A 20,641-nucleotide genomic window follows, 5' to 3' on the forward strand; every position below is an offset into this window, starting at 1 on the left:
TCTGTTATTAAATTTCCTTTGCACCTCTTTTTTTCCATTCCATTATGTATTTTCCTATTCATGCCTTACATCTTTAATAAGTTGCTTCTTACACTAATTATTCATTCATAATGTCAAACAATTTGGCCAATAAATGGTTAGCAATGAGGTGATACTGTTGATCACCATTTAAACACTATGACCGGTAAATTGACACGAACGCCTCTGTATCGGAGTCTCAATCGGCTCTGACAACAGAGGCGTCCTCACAAACATGGCCTATGACAGATGATCATCTCAGAAGTGGATGTCTTAAGTTTGAAAGCTTGTTTGCCTTCCAGTGATAATTATAATATCTTGAAAGTTTGATCAGCTTCAAATTTGACTATACATTTCTCAAGTTTTTGAAACATTCTAGCGTATGTGTCTTATCATACACGGAAATCACACAATTATCATAAACGAACCTACTCAAACTCGAACAATCTTATTGTTTTATCACACAACACTTTCCAGTTAATCAACATATCTCTTATTCCAAACTTGAACATGATCCAAGCGTAAAACAATACAGCAGTGCAGGATTTCTTCATTCTGAATAAGCACCTCCAAATCTCCAATATATAGCGGCATGCATGCTTTTGTTGGAAAACCTACACGTTAGAAGTTTATGAAAATCAGATAGCTAACTTGCTTGTTATAAGAATCATTTCTGATTATAATTGGGAGCAGTTAATGAAAATTCGCATATTTTGGGTACTAACTCCTAAGCTGAATCCTCATTTTACATACTTTATTGGATAAGAAGCTATTGGTATACTTTATCTTACAATGCAGGTTGGAAAAGATTGGTCAAGGTAAAGATCACAATTCACAAAACTACCATTTTTTGTTGTTGTTAAAACTCTCGAGTCTTGATTATCTGATATATGAAAGCCACATATGTAGAGAAGAAATCAGTAACAGATAGTTTGTTACCTATATGTATCAGTTGATTTGGTATTGTCATTGAAAGCTCCTTCTTCACCTTCACCTTCATCTTCTTCATCATTGGTGTACCTTCATCTTCTTCATCTTCAGTCGATCATTGGTGTACCTTCATCTTCGTCTTCTTCATCATCAGTATTCACATCATCAAGCTTAATCTTTGCGTGACGTGCCATCTTTGACCAATCCTCACCTTTTAGTTGCCTTTTGCAGCTTCTGCTTAATTTAGGACACCCACTGATCTTCAATTCTCTCAACTCAGTTAGGAGATGCAACCCTGGTGGCAGAGCAAACAACTTGGAGCAGTCTACAATTTGTAGATGCTCGAGGAATGTAAAGTTTTCCAAGTCCAGAAGTTTGGACAGATTATTACAGTATTCCAATGATATGCTCTGTAAAGTTTCTGCAGAATCTTCAATCCAAGGGGGCAAAGCCTCCAAATCAGAATTAGTGATCTGCAATGATCGAAGGCCTTGAGGGCCTTCCTCCAAGCTCATCAACTGTAACTTCTCACAACCACCAATACCCAAAGTATCTAATGCGGTCAAGTGTTTCAAATTTGGTGGAAATGATTCCAAATTTTCACAGCTAGTAATAAACAGTTTACCAAGGTTAGTGAGGTACTGGATCTCTTCGCCCAATGATTTAAGATTGACACATTGGCAAAACCATAAAGATTGAAGTACCTTAAGGCGTCTCATTGATTTTGGCAAGTACATCTGCTTTGTAGTTATCACCAGGTATATGAGATTGATCAGGTTCCCAATGTCTTTGGGTATCTCCTCAAGTGCATCACAGAACCCAAGGTTTAAGGACTGTAAATTCAGTAGCTCACAGATGGATTTCGGAAGCCATTTGATCTTATCATTACAAGACAAATCGAGTGATCTTAAGTGACACAACCTACCAATGGAACTTGGTAACTCCTCAAGAAGCGACCCACTCAAATCTAGAACCCGCATATACTTGAAATTTGAGATGCATGTCTTTAAGAAACGTTGATTTATGATCTGGCAATCATCATCAAAACTTAGAATGGTTCGCAATTTTCTTGACTGGAGCATGAAATTGGGAATTTGGGATAAATCCTCCTCAGATATCGACACATGTCTGACCTTTTCAAAAGTACTAGAGGGACGACAATTAATGGTGGAGAACTCTACTTGGGCCACTGAAATTGCTAAATCATGAACTAGATCATGAATTTTAGAAATCACGACTGTTTTGAAATCTTGGTCAACTTGAAACAAACATCTAGAACAAAACTGCCGTACATAGTCTAAACCCATTTGTTCAAAATTTTGAGTTTTGTCAGAAATTTTGAGATAACCTTGTGCCATCCAAAAGCAGGTTAATGTTGCACTATTGAATTCAAAACCCTTAGGGAACAGTGAACAAAAGGCAAAACATGATTTCAAGTATGGTGGCAATGCGTCATAACTCAATTTTAATGCAGGTAGAATATTGTCATTTCCTATATTCCACATTTCATCGTCTCTGACACTTAACCAATAGTGTCGCTCTACTTTCAAATAGAGCATGCTCCCTACAGTAGCTACTGCTAAAGGAACTCCTCCACACTTCTTCACAATATCCTCTCCAATTTCTATCAAATGTTGATAGCGTTGCTCCTCTCCTTTCTTAAATGCCTTTTTGATGAACAAGGACATGCAGTCTTTGTGGGGAAGACCTTCTAAGGGGTGCATGTATAAGGGACTCACAAGTAAAGCAACTGATTTATTTCTTGTTGTTAGGATGATTTTACTTCCATTAGCTCCCACATTTAACAAAACTTTTAGATCAATCCATTTTTCAATCGTTACTCCAATTAACTCCGTATCCCAGACATCATCCAACACTAACAAAAACTTTCTACCTCTCAAAGTATCTTGCAACCTTCTTTTCATACGGTCCAAACTATCATCCTCACATTTTTGTTCAATTGCAGCATTGATAATGCCACGAATTAATGTTTGGACATCAAAATTCTCTGAGACACATATCCACATTTTCATCTCAAAATTCTCCTCTACCATGCTATCATTGTACACTAATTTAGCAAGAGTTGTCTTTCCCAACCCTCCTAGCCCAAGAACGGAAATAATAGAAACATGTTCCTCACTAGAGATAACAGTGTTATTTAAGAGATAGCTAATAATCTGTTTTTTATCATCATCTCTCCCAATAACATCTGAAGCCTCCACCAAAGAATCAGTCTCTCTTTTATTATTGTGCTTCCCTTGGGACACATGATGATCTTCAGATATATTAGCAACTTCGACAAGAGCAAACTCTCTCTTATCATTTTCAATCTCAAGTAATTGTTCTCTAATCTCTTTCACTTTATGTCCCATCTTAAAGTTAAACACAACTGGATTCCAACGTGAAAAAAATTGGCATACCTTTCCTTTGACAATCCCACGGTTGTTGACCAGAACTTTCTTTCGCAGCTTTTGAAACTCTAGTTCGTCAAGGACATCATCAACGTCATGGCAAACATCTTTGAGATTTCCCAACCAATGAGTGATTAGGGGATTCTTCACTTGCTTCTTCTCTGCATCCTGAAGCACTAGTTTGATGGTAGATAAGGTCTTACTGAGCTTGGTGAGCTCAAGTTGGGCACCCCATGCCAAGGAGATCTCTTGGGAAGCATAGGAAGCTAGCCTACCCAAGACGTTCTCTGCAATGCTGGTGGCAAACTCCATGATGAGAATGAAGGAAAGAAATAATTTCTTTGAAGGAGGAAACAGTAAAAGGTTTTGTTGATAAAATGGGAAGGAAGTGAATGTGCGTTTTATAGAAAGTGAGGAGCTTGCTTGCTGTTTTCCCTTCGACACTGACCCAAAGAAATGTTGTGAAAAATGAAATAGAGAAATAACAACTGGCTGCGGCCATACAAATTAAAGATGGATCAATAATATAGCTCAAGTCAACTTAATTTCCAGTAGGACAAATTTGAATAGTTAAGCAGAGCCATACAAGTGATCATTTTAAATGAGTTAATTGCTTGAATAAGGTGATCGTAATCTTTGGATTCACATGGTGAAAATGTCATATATACAAAAATATTATATATTTAAAACGTATTGCTTGAGAAAACACCCAACCCAGAATTTAAAATATCTCAACTTCCCGGCCAGTGATATTCAACTCTGTTACAGCTAATCATCTGTAATTAAATTAGTAACATTGAAGCTGATCTTAATCAACTTGCGTAATACATTTTAATTTTGTCCTCTAATCTCCTTTGCTAGTGGGTCACATGCATCCATATGCCTCAGGCATCTTCCACGGCTCTAGACTTTGTAAGTCGTTCCAATACGTGTTCTTGTATAATACATTAATGTAGTCTATTCTTAATTTATTCAAGACCATCGACGTCTCGGGGTATCTTTTAAAATTTTCATTGTTTTTCAGGACCGGAGGCCATAGTTATTTTTGATCGAGATCGGTGCTATTATTTATTTCAATTAATTAGTTATAGAATATGTCTGAACCTCACGCATGTTTAAGTGGAAGCTGTTGCTATGCTATTACCAAGTTCCATTAACTTATTATGCGCCCGAAAAATATTTCACTCGAATTAATAAGATGAATTAGGCCGAGACACAAGCCTCTGAAGTGTCTGAAAATCCAAAAAGCACATGGTTGTTGTTGATATCACTTATACCACATACCGCCAAGCATAAGCAACGACCTCATAGGTGGGCCCCACGACATGGCTAGCCCCGCCTATGACATGCATCCGGTAGACCGACACTCGAGCTACGTTGCCATGGTGGAGGTCGGCCGGTAACTAGTCGGGAGGCCACCCTCCCATGCTCTCCAAGAGGCTTCAAGGGAAGCAAATATGTGTATTATTGTCCCACATTGGAAATATAGAATAGGATGGGACGACTTCTATATGCATTTAGTCCTTACAATTTATTTTGGAGCTGTAAAAGATGGACCAAAAGAACTCCAAGGAACAATCTCTCCCAATGAAATTGTCATCTGCAAATTTCTACTACTATTTTTCTTTGTATATACTGGACCGAACTAATTGTTGAAGGATGTCGACATAATGTGTGCCTCTACAAACTAGGGTTTAGAGTTATAATAGGAGAAGGTTCTAGGTATTCAATGTATTCGGATTCTATTACCTTTTGTGTACTTTGTAACTCCCTATATAAAGGGCTCCTATTATCAATAATAAACACACAATTACAATTCTCTACAACACGTTATCAGCACGAGCCCTAACCCTAGCTTAAAAGAAAAAAAAACCCTAAACCTGCCGCAACCCTCTTTGTTGTCCCTGCAGCTAACGAACCCAGCACCCAGCCTTGAACCCTAAAACCTAAACACCCAGCCTTGAAGCCTCTGCAGCCCTGCAACCTACCTGGCACGTTTGCTGCCTTGCTGCTGCCCTGCGTATCGCGAATTGGCCGCTTCCATTACGGTCGATCTAATTTCATAGCTTCCACACCTGCTCATTGGGGAGCCAGCGGATACACCTTTGTCATTCTTTCTAGGTCTAGCTACTCGAACATAGTCCACAATGACTTGACGATCAGCGACGCCAAAAGTCTTATACTCGATTCGATGGTCAATTGTTGGGGAAGTCAAAATTGAACTATCCCCATTCCCAGCCCGCGCTGCTGCCTTCCTGCGCTCCTACCGCACACCCAGCGCGCCCGTGTGCCTGGTAGCCCGCCAAGCAACGCGCCCGCATTCCCGCAGCCCCGCAACCCACTACAGCACTGCGTTTCAGCCCTCTGCCACGACCAGGATTGCAAACCGACTACAATCCTAGCTTAGGATCTAACAGCCACTGCAATCCTATCTAACAGCCACCGCAATCCTAGCTTAGGATTGAAGCAGCATCTGCAATCCTTTCACGGTTTCAAGCCCCGCAGCCTCCTGCCGCAAGCACTGCAGCCTACTGCCGCAAGTTACAATCCCATATTAGGATTGAAGCAGCATCTGCAATCCCGACCCAGGATCGATAGCACGTCCGCAATCCTTTCACGGTTTCAAGCCCCGCAGCCTCCTGCCGCAAGCACTGCAGCCCACTGCCGCAAGTTACAATCCCAGATTAGGATCGAACGGCCACTGCAATCCTAGCTTAGGATTGAAGCAGCATCTGCAATCCTTAACACGCCTGCTCCAACAGGCGCGTGTTCTCAAGCCCCGAATCATCAAGTAAGCTTTGTGATTAAAGTTGCTGCTTTCTTGTCTTTTAAATTCCTTTATTTTCTGCAGGATTTGTATAATACGAACATGGGTTCGATTATTTAATAAGCGGAATTGTGGGGATTCACGCTAAACGAACTAAGAGCGTTCGTAATCAATGAACTAAGAGTGTTCATAATAAACGAACTAAGAGTGTTCGTAATCAATGAACTAAGAGTGTTCATAATATTCGGACTAAGAGCGTCCGCAAGCATCAAATTGTGACCATATTAAACATCAATGTTTCGGTCTAATCCAATCACTACTAGAAATCTGTTCATAGACATCACATGTTTTAAATCGGTCAGACTTGCCCACGATGTAAAAAAGTAATCTAACATCGTTTTACGAAAATACCGATTTAAATGTATGTCATTAACACCAGTTCTTAAAATGACCGGTGTTAAAAGTTTAGTTCGAAAATTTGCGGGAACCTATTTTTGCAAAAAAACGCTAAGTTTTTAAGTGAAATGAAGAAGCGGGGACTAAAACTCAAAACTTTCACACTTAGAAAAAAAATTGCGCCCAAATAGAAACAGATGGAAAACCCTAATGTTACTCTCCCTCGACCTCCTTCATTCTGAACTCCTCCCAAACTAGATCTCCTCCCAAACTCGACCTCCATTCTGGACCCTAAGCTCACTCGAACTCGCCGCCATTCTGGAGCTCCTCATTGCTTCCTTCATCTCCCTCTCTCTCCCTCCCTAGTTTCACAGGTAGCTAGCTCACACAAATCGAGCCATGGCTCCTCCCAGTATTCTCGGTCCTCCCGAGTTCCACAAACCCTCACCCACCACCACCGCTCCGCGCGCCACCCCAACCCAAATCCAAACCCGACTCCAAACCCACCACCGGCGAATCCTTCGTGGACCTGATGGTGGCGAATTTCAACGACGTCGGAACCAAGCACGACCTCCCAATGGGCCTGACGGAGAACGACTCTGCCACGTTTCTCTCCACCGGCAACCCCTGCCTCGATCTCTTCTTCCACGTCATCCCAAACACTCCAGGCGACTACCTCACGTCCTCACCGATGGGACTCCAATGGTGGCCAGTGTCGTGTCACTGGATTCTTCCTTTATCGCAATCACTTCATCTTCTTCACCTTCATATTCTTCTTCGTTTTTAACGAAACTAAGGCACGCGCCGAGTCTGTGACTTTGTTTTGCAGTCACGCCCTTGAGTGGGAAGAAGCACATGGCTCACACAATTGCTCACATCACTCTCGGCCTCACTCAGATTTCTTCTGTCTTTGAAGCCCCAAAGGTTTTGCTCTGCTCCGTTTCGCTGAAATATTTGGAATTTTAAAATTGCTTGGCATGTATGTGTTATTTGTATAGAGATTTTGTTATCTGGATTAGTTTTTGGTGTTAATTTTAGGAAAATAAAAATCTAATCTAGAACTACTTTGTAGTTGTTCATGATTGCTCTTATTAGTTGTTTGATTGATCTTGAGCTTTATATATGTAAAGGATCGATCTATTTTGCTGTGGTGATTCGATTTTTGTGTTTATGTGATTAACTTTTGTGGAATTGAAGCTATACATAATATGTGAGCAATTTGATTTGATTGTAACTGGATTTCGTTGTGTGATGTATTGATTTGATTGTGATTTATGAAGCTCACTAGCAGAAGAGGCCTCAAACATTGCTTCCTTATATAGTGATGTTCTACAGGTAGAGGTTCTGGGCTGTTGGTTGGGCTGATTGGGAAAAGGTGAAGTTTTCAAAGGTTGAATTGCTCCCAAAAGGCTTGGAAATCCGGACTGAAGTTTTCAAAGGTGAACTTTTTTATTTTTTGCGTATCTTGAACGAGGTTGAGTATGTTATACTGTTTCCACTCAATATTTGGAGTGCGAAATCTTGCCAATGTTCTCACACCTGGTTCATTTTAGCTTTACTATTGCCATTTTGGTGGGCCATACTTGTAATTTTTATGTTGATTGAGTTATATCTAGTATTGCTATGTGCTTGCTTCCTCGAAGGCTTGGAAATCCGGTTTCAATTGCTCGCAACAGGATTGGAAATCTGGTTTCTTTCACAGAAGGTATGGCCTTCAGCAATATTAGTTGCTCTGTTTTTTATTTTCCTCCAGTTCAATATTGCATGTAAAATCCTTTTCTGAACTCAACCATGCTTTGTTCTTTATTTATTCAACTCTTAAACTAAGGAGATATATCATTTGTGTTTATCTACTGGATGTGTGGTTGTAAATAGCATCATGGTCTCAGAGTTTACTGCATGATTATTTTTATTTGTTGTAAATAGGATCATGGTCTGAAAGTTACACATTTTGTTGAAAGAAGTTATTGTGCGTTTGTACTATTCTAACTTGCATCAGTTAGGATTACGAGGTTTAGGGAAATTGATATCAAAGAGGTGCCAACTTTTGCAAAAGGATCAGATTTCTCATTATTCATTGCACATGCTGAGATTAGTATAAACCTTGTGAGTGTGCTATTTCACTTTGTTCTCTATGATTGATGATATGTTTAAACTTACAGATTTTCCTCTGCTGAACTTGCTACGAGGACTGGTATAATCTAGGTGGTTTTCAGGTAGGAGGTGGGATCAATTCAGATAATTCTTTGCAATACATAGAAGAAGGGGCTACCCACGTCATTGTCACTTCTGTGAGTTCTGTTTTTCTCCTCTTCTAAAATTGAAAAACCATGTATATTTCTTAGAACAATTAATATCAGGAAAACATTTTCTAAAACTTGTCATGGTTTTCTTGCAGTATGTATTTAATAATGGGCAAAACCTTGAAAGGCTTAAAGATCTTGTTCGTGTTGTTGGAAAAGAAAGGCTTGTTTTAGACCTTAGCTGTAGAAAGAGGGTATGAAGTTATCCAGAATTATACGTCTTATGTCCTTCATTTGTTCACTTTCTTTACGAGGCTAAGCAGCCTCATTAGACTACGTATTCTTGAGCAGTTTTAATTATTGCCTTTGAAATATCAGTTTATTAAAACTCAGATCATATTATGAATGCTAGAACACAGTGGACGAGTTTTGCAGCAAGCTACTGGAACTATTGTATTTTTTTTTTTTTAAGCATTTTCAAGTACCATGTTTAATATATAATAGGCTTTTGTGCTTTAGCCTAATAAGCAACTGTCACACATTCGCCATCTCATTAATTTATTCAAGCCCCTCTTTTATTCGTTGGCCTTAATGTGTATCTGGTCTTTTATGTGCAGGAAGGTAAATATGCAATTGTCACAGATAGATGGCAAAAGTTCAGTGACGTGTATCTTGACAAGGAAATATTAGACTTCATTGCCAAGTATGCAGACGAGTTTCTGGTACATGGTGTCGATGTGGAAGGGAAAAAGTAAGTCATTTTTATTGCCATACATGTTTCTTTACACAATACATATGCTTACATAAGTGCGGCAGAAATATAGATATTTAAATAAATGCTCATGAAAACCATTTCCTTGTGCGAGTCTTTTTTTATATTTTGTCTGTTTCTTTATATGGTCACACTCTTTTTGTTGTTATCAAGAAAACATATTTTACCAATAAATTAGAATAGTTGAGGAAATTTGGTGGATTCCCGAATTATAAATTACTACTGATTTTACTACTGTTCAGAACATAGTGTATATGTTCTTTGGTTTACCAAGAGTCGAAGTAGTTTAGATTGAAAAGATTTGGCTTATTGCTGCTTTTTCCGTTAGTTTTAGGCAGTGTTTGGTGAGACTTCTTCTGATAATCAACTAGCAGAAGAACATATGTATAGCTGGTTTGACTTTTGAAGATGATCCAGTCGATAAAAGTGAAAAGCTGGAACGAGATGGGAAACAATGGGTTGATATGTGCTCTTCAAGGTGTTATGTACCCAGAGTGCATGATAATGTCCTGCTGCAAAAGTGGCTATGTGGGAATAATACAAACGTTTTCTTTAGCATAATTTACCCCAACCTAACACTGGCTGACCTGAATAAAGAACTGTTCAGTAATTGGTGCTAGGGTAGGTATTCACAATCTGGTCAGTTCAAGTGTGTTTATTATACAAATAAATAAAAGCACATTTATGTAGATTATGTTAAATTTCTACTTGTTTCTGACTATATCAGGAGCTCAGTTAAGGCCCTGGAAGTCTCTCATTTTGCTAGTTACTGATGTCACTGAAAACATGTGCATATAAGTATACCATTTTTCTTGTGCTCCTTGAATCCTGTTTTCTTTTTCTTTTTCTTTTTATGGAGAAGAGTGCTCCTTGAATCCTTAAGCCTGATACTCTTAACTTTCATTTTATCTTGTGCTTTACAGATTATGAAAATAATGTTTCTGAATACAGGGTTTGTGCATCTGGCTTCTGTTATCCTTATTCTTATCTTTTCCCATCAAGTTCTTTATATGGGCAGTTTTATTATACTGTTTTCCTATGATACATCATAACTGCTTCTTGGAGTTGTTGTGATAGTGTTTTTTTTTTTTTTTTTTTTCTTTTTCTCTTTTTTTCTTTTCTCTGTGATAGCTTCTCTGAGCGTTTGTATAATTCGCTAGTATGTGATTTTCATTGTTATATCAAGAATCAGTTCAAATTGGAGCTAGTCTTATGGTTGCTCAGAATTATACTGAAATGTTCAACCAATGATACTTAAATTCAAATAATAAGTGATGCATTTTGAAATCCACAATCAGAAATTACGCAAGCATATATATTTGGCTGATTGTAAAGTTGCTCAAATGACATGGCATGTTAGCATTCTTCTTGTAGTTTGTCCCCTAAGTAGTGGTAAAATTAACAATAGCATTCTGCTGCCTATCAATGTTACTGCAGATCACTATCTTCTCTTTGATTTTCCAACACCAGGAATATTATCATGAAACTCATAAAGAAGTTAAACCTCAAGTTATGATTATATTCTTCTTTTGTGATATTGTTGCTTTGACCATTCACCATGACCATGAATGATTGATGTGCCTTCTGCTCTTCATTTGGTTGGCTTCCTGATTTTCTGCAGTTGGCTGCAACGCATTTAGTTGATGCCCATATATGCAGTGACGTTGCAAAGTATGTTACTGCATTTCTTCTTTTTTATCAACCATGATACATATGGAGCTCCCACACATAAATGTCTTCTCTAAGATTGATTTGATACATAACTATGGAAGCTAGGTAATGGCTGCAGCTGTCTTCCCTTTTTTTTCTTTTTCCCTTTGCTTACACATGACTTGCAATGTAACTGTGTGGAAAGGTGATATGGGATTATGGGGTTTTGCTGCATTTGGAAAACGAGTTTGCTTGCAATTTCATGTCTTTGCTTTTGACACAGGTACTTGCATGAACTTCTTACTCAAAGAGATGAATTTGACACCATTGCTTTGTTGATCCGGCATCTACATATAATTGTCAAAGAGACGACTTTGTACGTATTGAAGTGGCTGATTATATACAGAGTTTGGCTACCAACATGATTTTGAGTAAGACTAGTTTTTGCTTTGAAGCAAAGTTTGGTGTTGAACTTTTGTAGTTGGTTGCTAATATGTTTATAGGCTAGCCTTTGTAGGTTTTGGGGTTTTATTTTGTGAATTATGTAGAATCATGAATGAAGATGAGAAAATTAATGGAAAGCCCCAATTTTTGAATGATGAGAATGTATTTCAAAATATTTTCCCACCACCAGCAGCTAGATGATTATTTGCACATCATTCTTATATATATGAACTGATGTATATAAATGGGGAACAAAACAATAATGACAGAAAATGATGTCAATTCAGAGATTAGAAATCAGTACCTAAAACTGGACTGATGTCTCATGAATATCAACATATCGAAATGTCACCCCAAAATCGATGTACACAAAATCAATGCACATCGATATCTAAACACCAGACCGTTATCTAGTGTCAACGTACAAATCAGCTGTTATAAAGTAAACCGATTTACCATGAAATACAGGACATCGGTTTTGAAAAATAGAAATGATGTCTACAAAACTACTAGACATCGTTTCAACTAACGAAAAGCGATGTTCCTAGTAACATAAAACATCATTCTTAATAGATTAACTGATGTTGCCTAAAGGTACATACATCGTTCTCTGGAGAATAAGACGGCAAGATGCACGTAAAAATGGACACGAACAAACAAATTTTTTTAGAGACTGATGTCTACGAGTGTATTAGACATCATTTCTGAAATTGTAATCGATTTAAATGTTCACTTAGGTATTGTTCGAGATATACTTTATTAAGCATAAAATGTGAAAATATGAAGAATTAGACATACCTAACATACAAAAATATGATGATTATAACGATTATACATCGATTTGTTTTTTAGAATCGATGTTGGTTGTTGTCTGGGACATCGGTTAAAAACGCGCTTATACTGATGTCTATATCTTTCTCTACACCCACTAAGACATCGGTCGAAAATTAGTTTAACATCGGTTCTGGGCCGATGTCTATGAACAAAATTCTAGTAGTGAATTATTCTTGGAAATTGATTTCTTGGTAGCATAGCTCAGAAATCTTATTATTATTAGTTTTCATGGAAGTTTAGCTCCGAAACTAATTCGTTCTTGTTTTACCCTTTTTCAGGATGTCAAACTCGAACATACTCGATTTTGTTCCATTGAATTATGCAGGCAAAAGATACCTAACGTGGGCTCAGGATGTTGAGCTCCACCTTATTGCCCGTGACTTATTGCATACAATCCAAGAGCTTTGTCCTATAGAAACAGCTCCAGACCCTCAAACTGAGAAAGATATTTCCAGGGCACTTGCCTTCATGAAACGTCACATGGATAATGACCTCCAGTTTGAGTTCATAAATGAGGATAGCACTATAAAGCTTTGGCAAGCGCTTCGCGAACGATATGGCAATGTTCGTGACTCCATCCTTCCGAATTTAGAAGCAGAATGGAATGATCTTCGCTTCTCTGACTTTGATACAGTCATACAATTTTATTCAAAAACCCTCTGCATCAGAGCAATGATGCACTTCTGTGGCAAGACGATCACAGAAGAACAATTGATTGAGAAAACCCTCAATACCTTCCTTGTCTATGCTATGAGGTCCTGTAATTTATTTCGGACTTATATAAATGCAAGACGGATCACAAGTTTTCAATAGCTTATTGAAGCTATGAACAGAGAAATTGATAGGCCTCAAGATGGACATCAAGAGCATCGTCCAATGGCTACAGAAAGTCGCCATCAACGTCATGATCCATATGATCGAAATGCTCATGAAGGTAGTTGCCAAAGGCGACAATCACGCCACCATAGGAGCCGTGACTTTGAGGGAAGAAGGGTTGGAAACCATGGAGCCAACATTGGCCATGGTCATCATTTTCCAACGCCACTGGTCCTAGGAACCATGCAAATTGCGCCAATGCGCCTCAATCAAGGGAAAATCTTCTTCATGGTATCTATTTCTGATATGGAACGTCTGATCAATGAGCCTGAGTTTGCAATGTACCTAAGAAGGTAGCTGCCTCACAGTGATCAAGACATCGAGGTCAAGAAGACTTTAAATCTGGCGATGAAGACAAAATGCCGCAGATTTTTTAGAGTAGTCTTTTATTTCCAAGAATTATGTAATGGCAGTTATGCCTTAAATCAATAAATGACATTTTGTTTTAACTCTTTCTCACTTGGCTCACCTAATTAAGTATGATGTCTAGGAAAGTAATTGAGATTAGTGGTACTTAAGAGAGCCTCGCTCCACCGACATCTCTTCCTACTTTCCTGGTCATATTTGATTGGAGTCACCGAACGGATTGAGTGACTACAATTTGTCTAAGTTTGACTTTTATTTTTGGATTAGACTTTGGTTAAGAAACTTTGATGTAATCACTGGCTATTAATAAAGTGTCGATTCTTTTACTTAATGTCTTGGACATACCTTAATTCGAACTTTATTTGAAAGATATAAGAGCCAATGGTTTTCATGTGGAAACACATTGTGAGAATGGAAAAGAGTTCCTTTGCATCACCTCTAATGACTACGAACATAAACGAGTATTAGAGAAACTTATGTGTCGCTCTAGTGGGTTGTATGCAACCACTATTCGAGTCATTGAATCCAACCATGTCATGAGAGATGATTTATGGGATTCTGACACATATAGGCTTTGGCATGACCGTTTGGGACACCCAGGTCGTGACATGATGATCCATGTATTAAAGACTTCACACGGACATCCATTTTTCAGAACGAAAAGAAGTAAGAACCAAGAATTGGTTCGAGGAGCTGCACATGTGCCTCATGGCGCCATGATTGTGCAAGACTGGCCACACATGGCCAGCACCGCCTACCCCCACGGCCAATACATGGCATTGACGCCATGTATGGAGACTTGGCTCCTCTCTCTACTTCTCAAATTAAATTGTGACATTCTGGCTTAACCAAAACCTTTATTGGTTGATTATAAGGCCAATCTTTCGTTCTGTAAAGCCTGTTTTTTAAGGATCACGACCATCCTATGCAAAGGACACTAAAAGAATAATTTCATTCTTACAAAGAATCCAAGGGGATTATGTGGATCGACTCAACCAACTTGCGGACAGCTTAGATGTTTTAAGCTGTTGGTTGATATGTGGACACGCTGGTCACGTGTCACACTATTGTCCACTCATAATGCTGCTTAAGCTGAACTCCTAGCCCAAATCATATGGCTACGGGCTCACTACCAGGATCATCCCGTTCAGTCAATTCGACTTGAAAATGCTAGAGAGTTTACATCGAAAATTTTCGATGACTATTGCATATCATTGGGTATTGATATCAAGTATCATATTCTCATGTACACACCCAATTGGTCTCGCGGAAAGGCCACCATTAAACGACTACGATGGTAGCCCGGACATTGGTAATGCACGCCAATATTTCCGCTTGGGTTATGCAATATCGCATGCAGCTATGCTAATTCGTCTACGACTCATAGCAGCCACTCAATTTTTATTTGCGTTACAACTAGTGACTGGGTTCGAGTCTAATATCTCGTACTTATGCATATTTGAGTGTGCGGTTCATGTGCCAATCGCGCCGCCACAACGCATCTACATGAGTCATTGCAACGAATGCATATATATATTTGTGTTGGACATGAATCTCCAACTATAAGTCCGCTATGTAGAACCCTTGACAGGCGATCTCTTTTTTCGCTGGATTTGCGAATTGTCACTTTGATGAGACAGTCTTCCCGTCGTTAGGGGGAGATTAGAACGTCAACGTTCAACAGGAACGACAGGAATTGTCGTGGTCTGTCCCCACTATGTCTTATCTTGATCCCCTAAAAGTGACGAGATCACATATACCTACTGCAAACATGTCTGCAAGGATTGATGTCCCCACAGGAGGGCATGGTGCCACCCAGAGGAGATGGGTACGGCACCACTACCATGGATGGTGGTATAGTGACGCCACAAGGTGGCATAATGGCGTCATAAGCCATGGGTTTCGCTAGAGAGCGTAGGAGACCCATAGGTTCGATGGATTCTCGCCCTAGGAAGAGAGCAAGTTTGGCACAACTTGATCCATTGATCATTGATACTCAAAATCCGTCTCATGAGAATATTCTGGATTGTGGTTATGTCCAAGAGACATCGTTGGGGGACGCCTCAATGTTAGTACCAATTCCTGAGAATATAGAGATCTCTATGAACTATACTAGTGTACATGAGGACGTGGAATTATTAAAACCAATGACATCGAACCTTACTCCGTTGAAGAATGCCAACGTAGAAAAATTGGCCTAAATGGAAAGATGTGATCCAGGTTGAATTGGATTCACTAACGAAGAGGAAGGATTTTGGGCATGAGATGCCAACACCTCCTAACATAAAACATGTTGACATTAATAGGTCTTCGTTAGATAGCGTGATGAGAAAAAGAGATGATAATCTTGCCTTATGGCGCAAGGCTTCTCACAAAACGCCTTTGAATCGACTACGAGAAGATATATTCTCTCGTAATGGATGTCATTGCACTCTACTACCTTGTCAGTTTGGTAGTTTCCAAATAACTGAACATGCAGCTTACGAATGTGGTCACTACGTATCTCTATGGGGATCTAGATACGGAATATAATGAAGGTTCTTGTGGACTTCATTTACCCAAATCAAGTGGCTCTTGACCACGGAGCGCGTTTGCAATGAGGGTGAAACGCTCACTAAAGTGACTACTTGATTGGGAAGGGATATGATGAACTATGCCCCTGCGTTTTCATGACAAGTTCTGGATTTGCAATTGTCACGGTTTATGTTGATAAACATAATTGGAACCCTTGAGAGTTATGGGAAACCACTGAACACCTGAAATCCGAGTTTGAGATGAAGGACCTTGGGAGCACACGATTTTGTCTAGATTTAGAACTTGTATACCGTGTCAATAAATGCTTTGACATTTTGATAAAGTCAAGGATGCACTCCCATGGTCGTCCGTAGTCTTGACCCTAAGAGGGATACTTTTCGTCCCAGGGATGATGACGAAGACATGTTAATTGGTAGAAGTGTCTTACCTAAGTCCAATAGGCCCATTGTTGTACTTAACACAATACAAGACCGGACACCTCATTTGTTATGAACTTGTTGGCTAGATGTAGCCCTGCGCCAACGCAACGCCATTGGACTGGTATAAAGACAATTTTTCGTTACTTAAAATGTACGATAGATATGGGCTTGTTTTATCCCTACAGAGAGAAAAGAAATACCGGAAGTGTGGGATCGGACTCCACAAGGCAAAACGCCACCTTCCGTGCTCCTCCTCCCCTCCATCAAAATGACAACGATGTCTTGATGAGTTTTGCTGATGCAGGGTATCTCTCTGACCCTCACAAAAGTCGCTCCCAAACGGGTTATGTCTTTACCATGGGAAGCACTGCGATATCTTGGAGGTCTAAAAAGCAGACCCTTGTTGCTACTTCCTCAAATCATGCAGAGATTATTGCTCTACATGAAGTTGTGCGAGAATGCATATGGCTAAGGTCTATAGTTAGACACATTCGAGGAACTTGTGGTTTGAAGTCTACCACAGATGAACCTACATGCATTTATGAAGATAATACAGCTTGTATTGAGCAAATGAAGTTAGGTTTCATCAAGGGCGATAACACCAAGCATATATCGCCTAAGTTCTTTTACAATCAGCAACAACAGACACTTCTAAATATTGAAGTGAACCAAATCCGATTTGAGGATAATGTAGCGGACTTATTTACTAAGTCGTTACCTAAATCCACCTTCGAGAAACATGTGAAGAGCATCGGATTAAGAAAGTTATCCGAACTCCCATGATTGTAGCAATCAGGGGGAGATATTGACATTAGGGGGAGGTATGATGTCTACATGTTCGATCTCGAAGAGTGAAGGACGTGTTGTGCTCTTTTTGTCCTTCGACCAGGGTTATTTTTGTCCCACAGGGTTTTTGTTACCTGGCAAGGTTTTTAGTGAGGCAACGATTAAAGCGTCATCGCCAAGTTTGAGCGGCACAAGGGGGAGTGTTGAAGGATGTCGACATAATGTGTGCCTCTACAAACTAGGGTTTCGAGTTGTAATAGGAGAAGGTTCTAGGTATTCAATGTATTCAGATTTTATTACCTTTTGTGTACTTTGTAACTCCCTATATAAAGGGCTCCTATTATGAATAATAAACACACAATTACAATTCTCTACAACACTAATCACATAATTTGTTCAAAGGCTGCTTCCTCCCTCATTTGGTTCAATTGTTCTACTTCTTACATTTCACTTTAGAATATAAAAGTCGAAAGTTGAATCATCTTAATTGTAGAGCATTAAAAAAAAAAAGGAAACAAATTTATGCTTCCGGTGTAGAGTATTATGTGATTCAGACACTACTACAATTTTCCCCATTAGCACCTCCTTTTTAGCCACTAAAAAAAACCAGTGCCAAAAATAAATAGTATCACACTGATATAAAACATCAGTGACTTTTTTTTTCATCTCACTGATCATCAATGTATAATTGTGTACAGTGCATACAAGCAATTACTTGTTTAATCCATATGTCACTGTTAATGGTGTCCAAAGGAATAAAAGGCCATAAGAGCCCCTGATGAGAAGCTACTGCTCACCATCGATCAAAGACAAGAAGTGGGCTGGGTAAGAAGACGAGAATAAAAAAATAAAATAAAATAATGGAAGTGGGGTGGCATCACGTTCACACAGCCTTCTTGTTTTTATTTTATTTTATTATTTATTTATTTATTTCTATGTTTTTTGCTCATTACCACTGAAAACGGAAAATTTTCCTTGCTCATTAATACTCAAGTATGGCTTAAAACTATGTGCGTGTACATACCTAGAAGGCTAGAAACAGATTTGGAATAGCAACCAGTCGAAAGTTAACAAGTTCATCAGTAAATATGCTACTATCTTCAACAATGCCAATAAATTATCTCAATCCGTAAGCAACTCTATAGCATCAATCATAAAGAAACATTGAACGAAACATTACACAGTTTCTAAATAACAACCTTTCCAACTTTTCATTATCCTCATTCCAGGACTTGTTTACTTCCTAAAATGATAATCTTCAACTCTAAACATTAAAAACCAACCCATAAACCCTAAACTCAATGGATCCACCAGTACCAGTGGAACTAGTTCCCATGGGCACTTGAGCAGCCTGATTGCACCTCTTCATCTGCTTTTCTCGAGCGCTGACGTTCTGGAACCAAAAGTAAATGTTCTTGCCCTCAACCTGTCCATACTGGTTCAGCTGGAGACAGATCTCGTGAATGTGCTCTGTAGTTGGGCACTTAACTCCCTTGTCGTAGTAAAGATCCTTGAGGATTCTTATTTGATCTGGAGTAGGAATCCACCTGGTACGGCTTCGCCAGAAATCCGTGTTGGCACTACTCCCGGCTGCTTGGTTGTTTCCTCCATCCTCGATTTGTTGCTGGGTTTGGAGCTCCATTAGTTGCAGAGTTCGTGGTTCCATGGTGTTGGGTTGAGAGGAAGTGAAAATTGAAGAACGATGATGTTGAGAGTGGTGTTGGAGATCTGAACTTCTCAGATGAAAGAAGGGCTGAAGATCTGAGAGAGAAGGATTGAAGATTGGTGAGGGAAGGACTGGAAATTTGAGAAGAGAAAGGTTGAAGAGTTTGAGAGAGAAAGGCTAAAACTCTGGAGAAATTTCTTTTCTTTGGTGTGAACAGTTTTTCTCCAGAATGCACCTATTTATAGAACAAGGTGCACAGATCTCCACCGTTGGATGGACGATCTCTGAGATTCAATCTACGCGTTGGATTAAAGTCACCCGAAAACACGGAAAAGCTGTTGGCGCGTGGAGAGCGTGTAAGGGGACCGAGCGAATCTCGAGACGCTGTGGCAGACAGCTTTCGCCGAAAGTGATCTGCTTTCCGTAAATCACGGAAGAGACGTGTCGTGGCACGTGGAGTGTACCGACAGTTTGTTTTTATTCTATCGCTTATTATAGAATAAATAAAAGGAGTTGCATGGATAGTAACGAGAGCAGCTGGTGCTCTAGTGGTTGAAGAGCAAAGCTCTTGTACAAGAGGTCAGAGGTTCGAACCTTGCCTCTCGTTTATTTTTATTATGTTCGCTTATGACATAATAAGTATAACATTTGTACACATTATATTAAGCACAGCTTGTGCTCCAGTGGTTGGGGACAAAGGTTTCGTGCAGCAGGTTAAGGTTTCGAACCTTGCCTCCCCCGTTATTTTATTTATGTCGCTTATGACATAATAAATATAACACGTGAGCATATATTCATGAAGGCAGCTCTTGCTTCAGTGGTTGGGAGCAAAACCTTCGTGTTCGAGGTCGGGAGTTCGAACCTTACCTATTACAAATATTTTTGGATCTCGTATATGCTTGATATACGGACGTATATACGGTCTGTACGGTATGCATACGTATATACGGTATACCTACGGTATGTACAATTTCATACCGTAGCCGAGCTGGAAGTTGGTGGGCCGATTGGTAGGCCCAAATAGTAAGCCCAATTGTTCGGCCCAAATGTTAACCCAAATTGGTTCGGGCCGGTTCGAAATGTGGATGGTTTGGTTTCTTCGGCCCAATTGGCCAGCCCTAATGCTTAGCCCAAGGATTGAGCAAGCCCAAGTCATCATCACTGGGTGACATGTTTTATTGGCGTGCTTTTGAGAATGATTTGTTTTGAGCGATGCATCTCTATTGTTGTGAAGAATAGTGCATGCTTAAATTTTACTATGGAGGTTTACCGTGATGCTAATTGTGTAGCGAAGCGCTTTGTGAGAGTGTTTGCTGTACTTGTATGCTAGTACAGGATGACTATTTTTGTGAAAACAGCTATATGTGCAATGCCACGTGGTGATTTGAGTGTGGGTTGCTTGAGGCAATTGTTGTGTTGTAATTTTGAGAAATAATGCTGTGAAGGAATGTCATGTTGATGACTTAAGTGGAAATGAGGATTTCATTTGTGAATTCTTGTTGTGTGAGTTACGTTAGTGTTGAATTGT

The 20,641-nt window shown here is 39.4% G+C and overlaps 1 protein-coding gene and 1 long non-coding RNA gene across 11 annotated transcripts; one reads left to right on the forward strand and one right to left on the reverse strand.

Moving 5' to 3' along the window:
* Positions 1-289: 289 nt before the first annotated feature.
* Positions 290-3,740, reverse strand: LOC133732986 (putative disease resistance protein RGA3). 2 transcript variants are annotated; one of them, XM_062160582.1, is made up of 2 exons: positions 958-3,740; positions 290-632 (listed from the first exon to the last, which is right to left on the reverse strand). In XM_062160582.1, the coding sequence occupies exon 1, from the start codon at positions 3,669-3,671 to the stop codon at positions 1,056-1,058; it is 2,616 nt and encodes an 871-aa protein (XP_062016566.1). In that variant the 5' UTR covers positions 3,672-3,740; the 3' UTR covers positions 290-632; positions 958-1,055. The 2 variants fall into 2 exon arrangements, with proteins under 2 accessions (XP_062016566.1, XP_062016567.1); XM_062160583.1 differs by lacking the exon at positions 290-632 and having other exon boundaries at positions 1,443-1,554; positions 1,653-3,740.
* A 2,749-nt stretch (positions 3,741-6,489) lies between these two features.
* LOC133733404 (uncharacterized) lies at positions 6,490-11,791 on the forward strand. 9 transcript variants are annotated; one of them, XR_009857684.1, is made up of 7 exons: positions 7,672-8,227; positions 8,685-8,813; positions 8,921-9,019; positions 9,383-9,516; positions 10,975-11,046; positions 11,159-11,313; positions 11,471-11,791. It is a non-coding gene; the product is annotated as an uncharacterized LOC133733404 (long non-coding RNA). The 9 variants fall into 9 exon arrangements; XR_009857685.1 differs by lacking the exon at positions 10,975-11,046; XR_009857681.1 differs by lacking the exons at positions 10,975-11,046; positions 11,159-11,313; positions 11,471-11,791 and adding an exon at positions 6,490-7,446 and having other exon boundaries at positions 7,845-8,227; positions 9,383-10,056.
* The last annotated feature ends 8,850 nt before the right edge of the window (positions 11,792-20,641 follow it).

This window comes from Rosa rugosa, chromosome 2, assembly GCF_958449725.1.
Source record: "Rosa rugosa chromosome 2, drRosRugo1.1, whole genome shotgun sequence".
Taxonomy (NCBI): Eukaryota; Viridiplantae; Streptophyta; class Magnoliopsida; order Rosales; family Rosaceae; genus Rosa; species Rosa rugosa.